This window comes from Simochromis diagramma, unplaced genomic scaffold (assembly GCF_900408965.1).
Source record: "Simochromis diagramma unplaced genomic scaffold, fSimDia1.1 OVJJ01000685.1, whole genome shotgun sequence".
Lineage (NCBI taxonomy): Eukaryota > Metazoa > Chordata > Actinopteri > Cichliformes > Cichlidae > Simochromis > Simochromis diagramma.
The window spans coordinates 2,356,286-2,370,480 of record NW_024387477.1 but is presented as its reverse complement, the minus strand read 5'-3'; the positions used below and the strand labels follow the sequence as shown (position 1 = coordinate 2,370,480).

Here is a 14,195-nt window from a genome sequence, read left to right as displayed (position 1 = left end):
GTTGTTGAGGATCCCTCTTTAAAGACTGAAGTGAAATAAAAGAAGTGCAATGAATTTAGCCTCCATTAGTGGTTGTAGCTGAGCCTCTTTACCAGTGTGGTCCCTAACTAATAGATTGGACTGGTACTCTTCCACTTGGATCAATATCAGCCTAAAGCTTTAATTCTTTCCTAATCATTGACACATTTCTGGTCCACTGCTGGTGGAGGTGAGCCTCTGTTGAGGCTCTTTCCCTACATTCAGCCTCACACTTGTCTGTTGGAGAATGAACCCATCTCAGTGAAACTGGGAGATGAGGTTGGGAACACGTGCGTTCCCTTCAGGCGTTAAAGCTACAATCCACTTGTATACTGTTGCTCCCCCCCAAAAAAGCAGCATCAGCCAAATTGTTAATATGATCATTTGTATTCTGTGGTTCACAGCTGAAATTCCCAAACTTAGTTACTGTTCACTCCTAATTAAAGGTGATTTCAGCCCAATTAATCCACCTGGTGTAAGCGATTATATTACCATGCATGGTGTAAAGACATTCAAAGGATCCCAGTGGGAACTGAAGCATCGTTCTGGGTCTCATCTCACTTGAGTTCTAGCTCCCAGCCCATTTCTTCTTTTTCTTAATGTTGGCTCTAGTCCAGTCTTCACAGCAGGTGAGCCTCTATGCGGAGCCAGTGCAGTCCCTGCCTTACGTAGCGAACCAGCTCTGTCATGCTGCTCTGCTGACTCAACGGCTCCATCACAGAGTCCAGCTCCTGGAAGAAATCTACGGGAGGGAAGGAGGGAGACAGACAGTGTTACTGAGAGCGCCTCTGTGCTTAAATGAAACACACAAACTACAGCTGGTGTTTTTCCAGTGGAGCTGTGGGCAACATGGGGCAAAAGTCAGGCTCGTTCTTTCTTCATTGCTGGTCCTACAAGCCACGCCTGGCGTCTGTTTTCACTAGTCGACTAGTGAACATTTCTCTGCAAAAGTTTTAAGAGCTTTAACATTCACTTTCATACAGCTCATGTTTATACGGGCGACCACACAGGAAGCAACTCATCACAAATCGGTTTGGTGCTGGTTGGTTGGTAACTGGTAGACGTTACAGACCCTGGTTGCCACGGTAACCTAACATATTAACCACTCTCTCATTTGCCAATCAGTGGTATCCTTCACTCTAATTGGTAGTTGCTTCAAACACACGTCTGTGAGCTGAGGAAAATTTAATTTGGGATTATTTTGCCTGTCAACACTTTAAATCACCAAATGTCACTTTCTGTGGTTGCTGCTTACAACATCAGCTCAAGTTGTTTTTTGTGGACACCAGTGTAGACTAGCTTTTAGTCTTAAGGTCGTTGCAAATGGAGAAATTCAGAATTACACTGAACACGTTGTATTTTTGTCCTCAAAACCAAAACCAAAAAAACCCGCACTATAACAAAAGATGAAGTCGACATCGAGCGATGATGAGCTGGTCCTTATATTTCTAAAAACAAAAGGAAGAAACTGAGATGATTTTGGGTTCATTTAATTCTCAAGAGAAGGCAGCAGGGGGAGGATTTCATGGTTTGATCCAGGAGTGCTTTGGTTCATATTTCAGGATATCAGTGGGGCAGCCGAGCTGATCTGATGGGGCAGAAAAGTCATTTCTAAGAATCGACTGGCCCGGAGCAGCATCTAGCTGTGTGTCTGAATAAAACAGTATTATTTTACTATTTGTATATTTAGTACTGGTGCAAGTTCTGAGCTACGAGTGCACTTGTTACCAAACGCAGCGACCTGATTGGTCTGATCTGTTTACTCGCATCCTAAAAATCAAATCTGAAAAATCAAGCTTGGTCTAAAAAAATAAATGCTGCAAGTTCGACCGTTCGGTGTGAATGGCTCCATTAAGAATAGCCAAATCCGAAAAACAACTTTAACACATAAAATATTTGGACAGGTTTTAGGTTTCCGGTGTGTAAAGGCCTTTAGTCTAAAAAATACAACAAGAAAACCTCCACAGTAAGTTGGATATAAATGAAAAATGAGTACTTCCACTCAGCATGGTAGTAACTTGTAAATCTTAAGATTAGCCGGCCTGTTTGTGATCCTTCATTGACCTTTGTGACTGATAACATATTCTGCTTTGTGTAACCATAATTTACACAAAGTCTTTACAGAGGTCGTAGACCAAGTAGAAGCAGGGGGGTGTTCTCATAGAACCACACCTACAACCATGCAGTCGCCCCCTGCTGGCCGACACTGGCTTCACTGTTGGTACCCATTTTTGATATACAGTCTATGGCTAAAACCTCTGCAAAGAGCTCACAGAGAGGATCAAATAAATAATAAGAAATAAATAAGAAATAAAAATAAAAACAAAAACTCCTGCTGAAAGTTTTTACGTGTTCAGCAGTCTTTCTCAGTATCTTCAACACGTGAGTGAAGCTGTTTTACTCAAACTGACTCCTTTACCACATGTATGAGTCACATGTACATGGCATACTTTGCATGCCTGTCATGTTAATCATCATGTATCCAGATGTTAGAGATATGAACTTGCGGTGGTGACAGTAAATATTCAGCAGCGTATTGGCGCCCATGTGAAAATACATCCAGCAGTACGCGCTCTTGTGCCGTCCTACCTTGGCTCTCAGCGGCCAGTCTGTCAGACGTCTCCCAGTGTTCGTAGCTCCGCAGGATGTTGTTTGTGATGTTAACGTGACTGGCAGCCATGTGGTGAATCCGCTGGGGAATTGCCACGCTGCCCGATGACCCCGGTGCACCTCCGGATCCTCCTCCCGCTCCTCCTCCGTTGCTGGCTGGAGAAGGGCTAAGCGACAGAGGAGACGGAGTCCCGTTGACCCTGAAAATATGGAAATGCAATAAGTCCCAGTGACATCACAGGGAGCTCCTGTATGCCATAAAAAAGACCTGTTCACTGTTTTTACCTCAGTTTAATAATTATTACAATGTCTGTGCTGTTTGTATCATTTATATGTCAGGCGGTCAACAAGTGACCGGCTTGTGATCTTAACTCAAGCTAGATGTGATAGATGCTGTAGTTGCAGTCGAGCAGTTTTGCTACAGACAGTATAAAAGATGAATGTTTCCATCGTGACATCTCTCATGGAGAAGTCCTGTTTTGAAGGCTTGAGCTGGAGATTTTCCCCCTCGCCTTCTTGCTGCTTTAAAACCAGCTGTGATGAGTGAGAGTTTGACTTTGAAAGCCAGGACAGCGAGCGCCCATTGGCACAACTAACAGACGCATGCTGGATAATCCAGCCTTCAGACTCTAATAAAGACCACGGTTTTAAAAATGAAATTATACAATTACTTAATACATTTTTATTCTATTATACCAGGAAGTGGTTAGAACATTTGTTTGATAAGGAAAAGGTTGCTGGTTTGATTCCAGCAGGACACACAAATCCTCTTTGGGGTTGTCTTAGGAAGTGGATGTGGTGTGGAGCTTCCTGCTGTGGTGTGAAAAGGGACCAGCTGAAAGTAGCTTAACTATAATACTGGAAACCAGTGAATGAGCCAAATCAGGAAAGTGTTTACTAAACTCAACGATGTCTTCTTTTTGTAACCAGGGGAGGCGCCCCCTGCTGGACATTAGATTAAAAGCACTTCGCTTGTTGGACTGGAACTACTTCCATCTTTTAAACCGTCTCTAGGTTTTGCAAGAAAAGTCAAATATTGTCACATTACAGAAGGCAGCAGGGAATAAGAAGGAAACTATTTGCAACAATACTGTCAATGTGATTTTTAAAGCTGCTCTTATTATGTTTTTCTGGCCATTTGTTGTCAGTGTGGTGTTTATAGCTTGTTCCACTGCCCGCAGAGCAGCATTAAAATTGATTTGCAGCTGTGCTGCTGGTCACCAGATGAATGTAGGTCTAAAATTCTTTCTCCCTTTAGCTCTGTCATCAACGACTCTAAGCGAAAGTCTGACTTTTTATCCGTGGTTTGCCAATGTTGTGTGTTTACAGCTGGAACGGCAAAAACAGCAACAGATGAGACCGAACCAAATCATTTGTTAAGTGCGGCCTCACATCCAAAACAATCAGCTGAAAGATGCTGATGGACCTCCTGAGTAAGTAAAACAAGACACACAGAAATCCATATCAAATATCCGACCTCAGCACACAGACACGTTTGCTTACGAGAGACAGACGCGAACATATAAGGGGACGGATGCAAGGAGCTAAACGAAGGTTAAAGCAGGATTTTTGTACTTATCCACCACGATGGACTTAAGTGCAGACTTAAATCCTTGTAAAACACCTTGTTTTACAAGGATTTTGCATAAACTGTTTAGGAGTTACTGTGATATACTCAACCTGTCCAGGCTGTCCCTGCCTAACATCTTATAACAGCTAGGATAGACGCTAACTCAACTGTGACCCTGGATAAGGATAAACAATCCCTGATTTTAGAGGCTTAAAAACTGGACAGCTCGATACAATAGAGTAGCTTTTTACTTTCAGCCTCTGAAAATGTGGGACTTATTAGAAAAATGTCTTTAATTCCTAAAACAGTGCAAAACGTTTATAAAACATCTGCACTTTGGTCACATCAGGATTGTCTGTGGGACCGAACTGTACGTGGTTGTTAAAACATCCACCAAAGAAAATAAACACAAAAAAATACAACATACAAATGTGGTCAGAACGAGGTTAATTATTGTGCTCTCAGAATTGTTTTTATACTGTGTGTTCATGTTTTGAATTCTGACTTTGGACTTTGTCTATGTAAATATTAAAAGCCAGACATCAGCATAATTTTTAAGGATTTATTTTTCCCAGTCTGGAAATCATTCCCAGCTACAAAGATTTTCTTGTCACAATGTTACTGTTCAAATCTCTCTTTGTGTCCTGTGCCGCCCCCCCCTTCTTCTGTTTTTCCATTTTAATGTAGCACCGGTATTATCAACATCATATCAGTATTTTATTTGTTTTAAATATGAGGGTGAGCATAAATAGAGAGATGTCATCTTTTCTTTTTTCTTCATGTGGAGCTGTTAGCATGCTCGAAGGAGGTGGGTTCTTTACCCCCCTGTGACTCACGGTCAAAGTAAAGAGTAACAACTCATTACATTGACCGTGTAGGAAATTAGATTAACAGTGTTTTGTTATTGGCATTACAGCAAACTATAGAAATGGTGACAGAGAGCTTTGACGTGGATACATTAGTGCAAACTGCTCCCTGTCCACACACACACACACACACACAGAGCTGTGTGTGTGTGTGTGTGTGTGTGTGCTCCTGACATGATGTAATGTCTGTGATGTGGCCTTGACCATTGCTGACCCACAACTTGTGCCTGATTCAGTGCCCCTCCCCACTCACACACAGACACACACTGAGCCCAGTCCTGCTGCTGTGCAGCGTCATAGCTGTCCAAACTCATTAGCTTCACATCCGCAGCTCCTCCACGCCTCTCCTCCTCCATCCATCATCACTCCCTCCATCACTCCTTCTCACCCAACACCCAGCAGCCCTTCCAGTCTTCTCCTTCTCACATCTACAACAAATCAGTCCCTTTATTTGCTTCCTGAAGGTTTGTTTGAGCAAGTGGCTGTCAGGGTCGACACGGTATTCTGCAGCAGAGCTCCGGTGAATTATAAATTTTCAATTATCAAGGTGGGGTGGTGGGGGGGGGGGGTACTGCGTGTGTGTGTGTGTGTATACTCACTTTCCATTGGTCCTCCAGGGAGAGGGTGCTTGGTGGGAACTCTTGGCTGAATTCTGAATAACAAAAACAGAAATGTATTAAACAGTGTTGTTTACAGCTCTCCAGCTGTAGAGGAAGGAGTCAGCTCATTCACTCCAGTAAATACAACAAAACAAATTGCAGGTGCAGTCCTACCTCCAAAACACTGCACTATTAATAATATGAGGAAAATGCTGGTGAATTTTAAGAATTCAAATTAGTTGGTTTCACAGAAAAATAAAAGGATCGTGAAGAAAAAAAGTAACAATATTTTGTTTTTTTGTGAAATAGTTAACAACTTGACCTCTTTATGCAAATAAACTTAGAAGATCTGTACTCCAAGTTTTTAAATGTAAATCTTTAATTGTAAACTAATGAGTAGCCACAGCTGTGCGATTAGGAACAGACTGGAAAAACAAACTTGTGCTGAAGTGCACTTTAAGTAAACGTTCCTCCACTGTTAGAATAAAATGCCATTTTGCATACAGCAAAAAACTATGACATGAAGAATGAAAAATGATAACATGGATTAGAAAAACAACACATTTGTCTCTGTGTACTACAATAACAGTACAGCTTAACCTCCTAAGACCCGAACTCTTCCATGGCATGAATTTTTAATTTCTCTTTGATATTTGGGCTGATTGGGATCCGATGAATGTAAAAACAAAGAATCACCAGATTTCTTTTTTACCCAATTTTTGTTTCTAAGAAAAATGAAATCCACATATGAGGATATTTGTTTTAAATTGTGATAAAACAGAGGCAGTATAATGTCCTCGTAAGTGGATATCAGGCTCTTGTAGAGCAAAATTTAGTATTTTGGTCTAGACAACCCAAAATGTGATGTCCACATATATGGACGCCAGGTCCTAGGAGGTTAACTAGAACCCCTACAGCTCAGTAATTATTGCACAATATCCTGTTTATTTAATTCACACAAAAGTGAGAGTGTAAAAAAAAAAAATGGTTTCATGGGGATTATGTACTTTTTACTCACAATTCATTTAGACATGGATCCCAACAGAAATATGTTCATTTGACTATAATGCAAAAAAATAGTCAAATAGTTTGCCTGCAGTCTCCTCCTACACAGTCAGGAGTTGAGCTGCTAGACCCGGTACTGCGGCACAGCTTAGCCCGCTCATTGCTCTTAACTATATTAGATAAAATGATGCCAACATTTTGCCTAGCAGCCACATAACATCGCTAAATGTTACATTTGTAACACAATACGAAAATGATCCATTTGTAGCATTTACACACCTGTAACACTTTAAACATTGTATCACTTTAAGTTTGTTACAGAAAGATCAAATGTAGCAAATACTGAATATACCCATTTTTGATAGCTCTACATTGTGATGTTTATTTATATTTTATTTATGTTTGTTTATTTATAGTATGTTTACATTACATTTATAGTTACATTGAGATAATATCAAAAGTTTAATATCAGATAAATAACTGTTGATATGTGTGGCTGTGTATTCAATCAAACAGAAGTTTGCATATCAATGTTTTATTATACACTACAGGGTGAACAGTGTGTGGCTGATCAGTATAAGATCATACTTATTTTTTCATACAATAACTGACTGACATGTTGTCTTAATCCATTTACATTTTTCTATCCATTCGCACTCACCTTCACACCTTTGGGCAATTTAGAGTCATGAATTAACCTGACCCCTCTAACTGCATGTCTTTAGACTGTGATAGGAAGTACCCGGGTAGAACCCACGCAAACATGGGGAGAACATACAAACTCCACACAGAAAGGTGGGTTGTTAATGTATGTAGCTGTATCAGTTTGCTAACAGCACAAACAGGATGAGCACGTACTAGCACTAAAAATACACAAACCTTATATATTGCATTCTTCTTATTTTAGTAAATAATCCAGCAAATATAATTTTTTTTTAACTTTATGCATCCAATATAGTTTTGTTTTTGTCAACTTTTCAGTTCATGGATGAAGGACGATGGATCAAGAAAAATATTAATTTATTTATTAAGAATAAAAATCTTCAGTTTGATAGATGACAGGCTGCCAGACTGAAGTATTAGACTTAAATGAATTAAGTTTGAGGCAATTAATCAGATCAAATCACATTTTCTAATCATGTAAAAGGTATTTTGTAATAAAACCCTTCAGTCTGGCAAAAGCAATGCTAAAACGATGTGAGCCTCTGCTGAACATCTGGACAATAGGTCGTAACGTTAGTGAATTTTGAAAATGCTAAATGAATGTGTCATGCAGATAAGTGTATTACAGAAACGGTTAGACTGTTGTTGTGTAGCATTTCCTTTTTAAAATGAACTGCTCCAACTTTATGTCAACACTTACTGAATGTACACAGACTGCGCACACATGCACAGATAAACCCCCCAGTCGGTCGCTTCCCAGAAATCCAATCCCATCACTGCAAATGCAGCACTGTGATAATGACATCCTCAGTAATTAATTAAACTAAACATAATTAATCAAAACAAGCACATTAAACCCTAACAATCCACGGTGATGATTGATGGAGCTAATTAATACATTAATATCAAAGAGAAAGAATGGAATTTAATAACGCCATGCAAAATTAATGCACAGGCACCATGAAAATGAATATGAAATGTATTTGAGGGATTGTAATTGGCTTTGTGTGTTTTCCACAGAGAGAGAGAGAGAGAGCAAAGAGGGAAATGGAGTCTGTGTCCAAGTATGTGTGCGCGTGTGTGTTACCTTGAAGTACTCCATGAGCGACCGCGAGTACTTGACAGCGTGGTCTTTCTTCAGATGGAACATCCTCAGATATAGCAGAGACAGACAGCGGTTACTATGGAAACAAAAGCATTAGAAGGCAGATGAGTCCTCTGTACAAATTCCCTTTAAAGATCTATCCTCAATATTATTTTCAAGTCATCCGCACAGAATGCACCCGGACTTCAAACGTGCCCCTCAAATCCTTGTGGATTAGGAAGAACTTCAATGAAATAAGGAATGTGGGAAATATATAATACTGTGAATGGAGAAAAAAAACAAAACAGCGGCTGTGCGTCACGGGAAGCTCACACAGTCACAAAAATACAAAAAAACACTGCAAAAAACACTATTTTTTGGGGGGAAATCCAGCCTCTACATTCACTGGGCCTCATGGCTAACAAATCTGAACACATTTAGTGTAATGTGGTAGGATGTGTCAAATACCACATCTTATTTTATTTGTCATGAAAATACTAGGGGTGCAACGATACACAAAATTCACGGTTCGGTTCGATACTTTGGTGTCACGGTTCGATATTTTTTCGATACAAAAAAATGTTCATGCTTTTTTAATTTGTCATTTATTAAAATTATAAATATATATTTTAACTCAAACGTACAGTTTTTAAATTTAATGTTGCTGAAACAACAAAGGGATAAAATAATAAATCTATCTGATCGAGAAATCACTCATCTTTGGAAAAGAGAGTTTATTACAGAGAAATGGCTCTTTCCAAAATAAAAGCTATACTATACGCTTCTTCTGGGCTATATTCTCAGCAGCATATTAAACATATCGGGTCCCCATAAGGAGAATCATGTGCTAACGGCTGTCTAAATGAGTCGGGTAAAGTTTGTAGCATGCATGCTTGTTGTTTTTTCTGCTTCCACTTGTCTTTGCACTAGGATGATGTCGGAGTAAATGTGCAGTCATATTCATTTTGTTCCCACTAGTGCTGTCAGCATTAATCTGAAATGACGTTAACGCCACAACACAGCAAATCTCAGTTAACGAGCTACTGTGGGATCGCCCCGTGCGTGGGGCTGGACGGCGTCAACACATTAACGAGCAAACTGCGCTAACACAGTAGTTCCCACCCATGTAATTGAGCACTGCGTGGCACATCCAACATACTGTTTTACTTTTGTCCATGACGCGCTTACCTTCAGGGTCATACGTCACATGAAAACCAAAATAGTTCCAAAGGCCAGATCTGAATGAGGGTGGGGGAGGCTCAATTTGCCATGTTGCAAGGAGAGCTTAGCTTCTGTCTTGCTAGCTTGCGCTGCGCTCAGTGGAGCGGAGTAGTCGAACGCAGATCCACTGAGCATCGTCAGAAGAAAAGTTGATAGAATAAATTTAAAAAATTTGTATTGTTCGATACATATGCGTACCGAACCGAAAGCACTGTATCGAACGGTTCAATATCCACACGAGTATCGTTGCACCCCTAGAAAATACATGTGACATGTGGTGCAGTAGCTAGCACTGATGCCTCACAGCAAGATCAGTAGATCACTACTCTCAGTACGAATCAGTGTCGTCTGCAAACATCATAATCCACAAAAACTCCTGCCTGTCCACCAAAATGTTATCATTTAAATCTCAATTGTTTGTTCATTTTAGTGACACCATATTTTTTTATTGTCACGTAAATATTACAGTACTTTCACGTCCATGATGTAACACATTCTTGCTACTGAATACCTTTTTGCATATGCGACATTCCTCTTTGTTAAACCGTTGTTGCAGACAAATAAAGTATAAGTACATCTAAAAAAAAAAACACCAAGCTGTGTGTTGCAGGGAACAGCTGTGATTGGCACGCCATCACGCAGTGATTTGGGGAGCGCTTGATTTTCTTTTACTTTTTGCATTCTATTGGTCAAGTACTGACCAATAGAACGTGATCGAGATTAACATGAGACTGATTGTGCAGTCCCCTTAATTTTTTTGAGTGTACTGTATTTTCTGCACTATAAGGCGCACTTAAAATCCTTAAATTTTCTCAAAAATTGACAGTGCGCCTTATAATCCGGTGCATCTTATGGTCTGAAAAATACGGTAGTTGTCACAACGCCGACTTAAAAAGTAGCCAGCGTGCTCTTTTCTTACAAAAACATGGCCAGATGCAGTCAAATGACCAAACAAGGAGTGCATGACTGAAAGGGGCTTAAGTCAGATAATATTTTTGATACGGTGCTTTGATACTGTTTAGTTCCGCTTAATGTGCCTTATGGTCTGAAAAATACGGTATATACTTTTTCAGGTAACTGTAATTTTTTTAAACACTTTTCTAAATATATTTATTTTAGACAGCAGACATACTTTACATGATTCATTACACACACACACGCACAGACAGTGAAAGTGTATCGTACCACAACACGGCGAGTTTCTTCTCAGGGATGGTGGCTAAATGGCTGGTGAAGTTCTTCAACCTCATGGCATACCTGCAGAGGAGAGATGCTCATTACTCATCGATTGTCAAAACAGAACTCTGAATTTTACAAAAAGCAGATGCATATATACCCAAGTGCTGCTCTTCACTTAGTGATCAATTCTTCCAGTTTACCAGCAGCCAACTGAAACGCTCTGAATTTTTTGTAGGCAAAACAAAGTTAACTTTCTCTAACGCTGTGGGAGATACAATGCTCCTTTGGCCAGCCCTTTCTGTTCAGCACAACACTTTATCAGTCAAAATCAAATTCAGCCATCATGAATGAGAGTTCATTGATCCCTGAAGGGAAACTCCGTCCTTTCCTTCTCTCAGGGAGTTCAGAGGTCAGAGTGACTGCAGCTGCTAAAAAGTCTGTGTTTTGCTCAAGGACCCTACAGCAGAATAGATGAGTGCAGGCAAGCAGATCTTGAACCTGAGCACTTGAGTTAAAAGACTCTGTCCCACTACACAATCCTCCTCACAACAAGTCAACCTTCAGACTTAGCAGTCATCAGTTATTCTCAGTTTGCTCTCTTATAGTTACACTCAGCAGCTCTCCAAAGATGAAAACCTGCAGAGATCCTGCAAGGCAACAGATAATACGTCTGTGGATGTTTTTATTTAAAAATGTTGGACTTTTTGACAGACAAAAAGGCGACGATACACCACCTTCAATATACTCACAAATCACGTATCCGTGAATCGAGGTACCTCAGAGTAGACCGAGCCTATAGTCCACATTTTTTAGAGTTTATAGTCATAAACTCTAGCTATAGTCAAATCTAAGGTTAGAGTTTATAAGAACATACAGCTGCTGTGGTATGGTTTACGTTATAATTATATTATATAATTATAGTTACGTTCAGCACCTATCACATCAGTGGCTTTACATCAGGGATGTCAAAATCATTTTGGAGTCTTTGCTGGGCCAATTCTAGCCCCCAAGCCTTATATTTAACATCCCCTCTTTATATAATAATGCTGTGAGGTCAAAGCTGGTGATGACCCTAACCCTACTCTTTACTCTATTGTGTCAGAATATGTAACTTTTGTTTCAGAATTGTTCTCCTTACTCTTGGCAATCATGGGACAAAGAAAATAATCACTGACTGAAACACGTGAAAAACTAGTAACATTTTTTCTCAAACAGTCCTCGCTTTTCTCCCAATCACAGGGTTTCACCAGGTGCTACACTGCTTTGAATGAAGCTTTTCAAAATAAAATCACTGATCAATTCTGTTCTACTAACCTGTTAAGAAACTAGAGAGCGTTTATTGATGTTTTTCTGTCCATCCCTACCTGATTAGTTCCACAGTCTCAGAGTACATTGTATATGGTGATTTGGCCTCTAGTGGATCTCGCTCCATAGCATTTCCACACTCTATGAAAGACAGAGCGCCGTCTGCGTAGTTCACTGCTTTCCCAAATTTGTCCATCTGCAGACAGAGGACAGGAAAGGAAAGAAAACAGGAAACAAATGTGAAATGAAAGGAGATGTAACAGAGAGGGAGAGGAAGGAAATGTGAATAAGCGGTAGAATAAGCAACGGCTTGACGGCATTGTGGCAGAAGCACGGCAGCCTCTTTGAATAATCTCCCACTAAGATGCAAATCCCTAGATAAATCTGAGGAAACAACTCGTAAACATAAGATAAATACCAAGTTAAATAAATCTCATTTCATTGTTTGTGTGTGTGGGGTGGGTGGGGGGGGGGGTCCGATAATTCTTTTGATATTCTATAATCTTGCAGACATCATCAGTCCTTGAATGCAATGTCCCCTTAGAGACAAATGGTGCAATAAATAACACAAATTATACAGTACGGTCCTTGGTACCAAATAGATTTTCATTCTACTGAGACTTACAGTGCACACATAATTGCAGTCTAGACTGTAGATGTTAACATTGTGTGTTTCTGCTTTCACTGTCTGTCTGCCTCGTGTCGTTAGCACAGAGGGCTGAAGGTGTGCGTCTACCTGAACTGGGTCACGCAACATCTTACCAAAGCATCAGCCTTGTGCTTCAGTCTCTTGGCCTCCTGCATGTAGAAGTCAGCACTGTGGACCCTGCAAACATAATGGTGACAAATAATACAGACCATAAAGAGCATGTGTGCGCTGACATGTTGTTTAACAAAACCTGAAAACAACACCCTGCATCACTGAGACAGATTTGCATAATCACGGACTACAAGTAGCTCGCAGTGAGCTACACACAGTCATCTACTTAGGTATACATACCTCAGGCTTAGTGTAACCTTAGTATAACAACAAGACATGTTGTTTCATGAATAATGCAGAAGCCTTTTGGGACGAATATCCAAGATGATGTATCATCTTTCAACGTTAACACACATCTGGACAAATGATAAGGCTGCTACAGCTTTCCCCATCCACATACACTAACAGGCGAGTGTCTAGCCTTTAGCTGAAGTTGTAGTAAATAAGGCAAGTTTTGTTACAACAGAGGGTCGCACGACCAGAGAACCAAATCAGGGTTGAGCAGCAAGGACTGAAGATATTCTGTAAAGAGCTATGAAGAGCAGTTATGCATGGCCGATAAAGTTGATTGTGACAGGACACTCGGTCGTAGCCATGACGGTAAACAAAATACACATGAAAAAATTATCAGAAACTTCATGAACTTTTTATACAATCATCACAAATTTACCAGCTGACTCTCCAAGTAAATGTGTAAAAAGAACACAATGTCCCCTCCTGTTCCTGAGGTATGGCATTGATTAGTGATCAGAAAAGCGCTCCTGATTTATTGCCAGTATTTTTTTTGTGAGGTCACTATGACCTTAACCCTTGAGCATGAAATACTAATAGGTGCAACTGAAGGTTTGGGCCAAAGTGGAAGAAATTCCCTCAATGTGTTTCTGAGACATCAAGGCCATGAGAACCAGAGAGCAGGACTGCAACTGCTGCCTCTGGCATGCAGGCATGAACTTCCCCAGTAGCACAGCTAAGAACTGCACAGCAGCTAACACGATCTAGCAATAACTTACAGTTAGGCCTATGGAGTTTTATAATGCCTTTCAGTTTAAATACAAAATTGTTATAAACATGTAATAACAGCTGTCGCCTTGTGATCCCATTCTTATCTGTTATAAGTTTCCTGCTGTTCAACAGTCCTGGATCTTTTTGCCATTTCATGATGTGTCAGATGTTTTCAGTTGATGATATATCTGGACTGGAGGCTGGCCAGTTCACTACAATAAAATCATACTGTTGTAATAGATGCAGTTGGGGGTGTTTAAGTTTAAACACTTAATATGTTTCTTTGTTCTCCTTGCTTTGTTGAGAAACCTTT

The 14,195-nt window shown here is 40.2% G+C and overlaps 1 protein-coding gene across 2 annotated transcripts in view; it reads right to left on the bottom strand.

The window, feature by feature from the left end:
* Window positions 1-417: 417 nt before the first annotated feature.
* aff2 (AF4/FMR2 family, member 2) overlaps window positions 418-14,195 on the bottom strand; it is a 197,884-nt gene continuing 184,106 nt past the window's right edge. For both annotated transcript variants that reach the window (XM_040016581.1, XM_040016580.1), the window contains exons 20-26: window positions 12,883-12,946; window positions 12,180-12,316; window positions 10,822-10,893; window positions 8,419-8,512; window positions 5,664-5,716; window positions 2,608-2,828; window positions 418-760 (exon numbers count right to left, since the gene is read on the bottom strand). In XM_040016581.1, coding sequence (XP_039872515.1) covers window positions 639-760; window positions 2,608-2,828; window positions 5,664-5,716; window positions 8,419-8,512; window positions 10,822-10,893; window positions 12,180-12,316; window positions 12,883-12,946 — 763 coding nt within the window. In that variant the 3' untranslated portion in view covers window positions 418-638. The remainder of the gene's footprint in view (window positions 761-2,607; window positions 2,829-5,663; window positions 5,717-8,418; window positions 8,513-10,821; window positions 10,894-12,179; window positions 12,317-12,882; window positions 12,947-14,195) is intronic.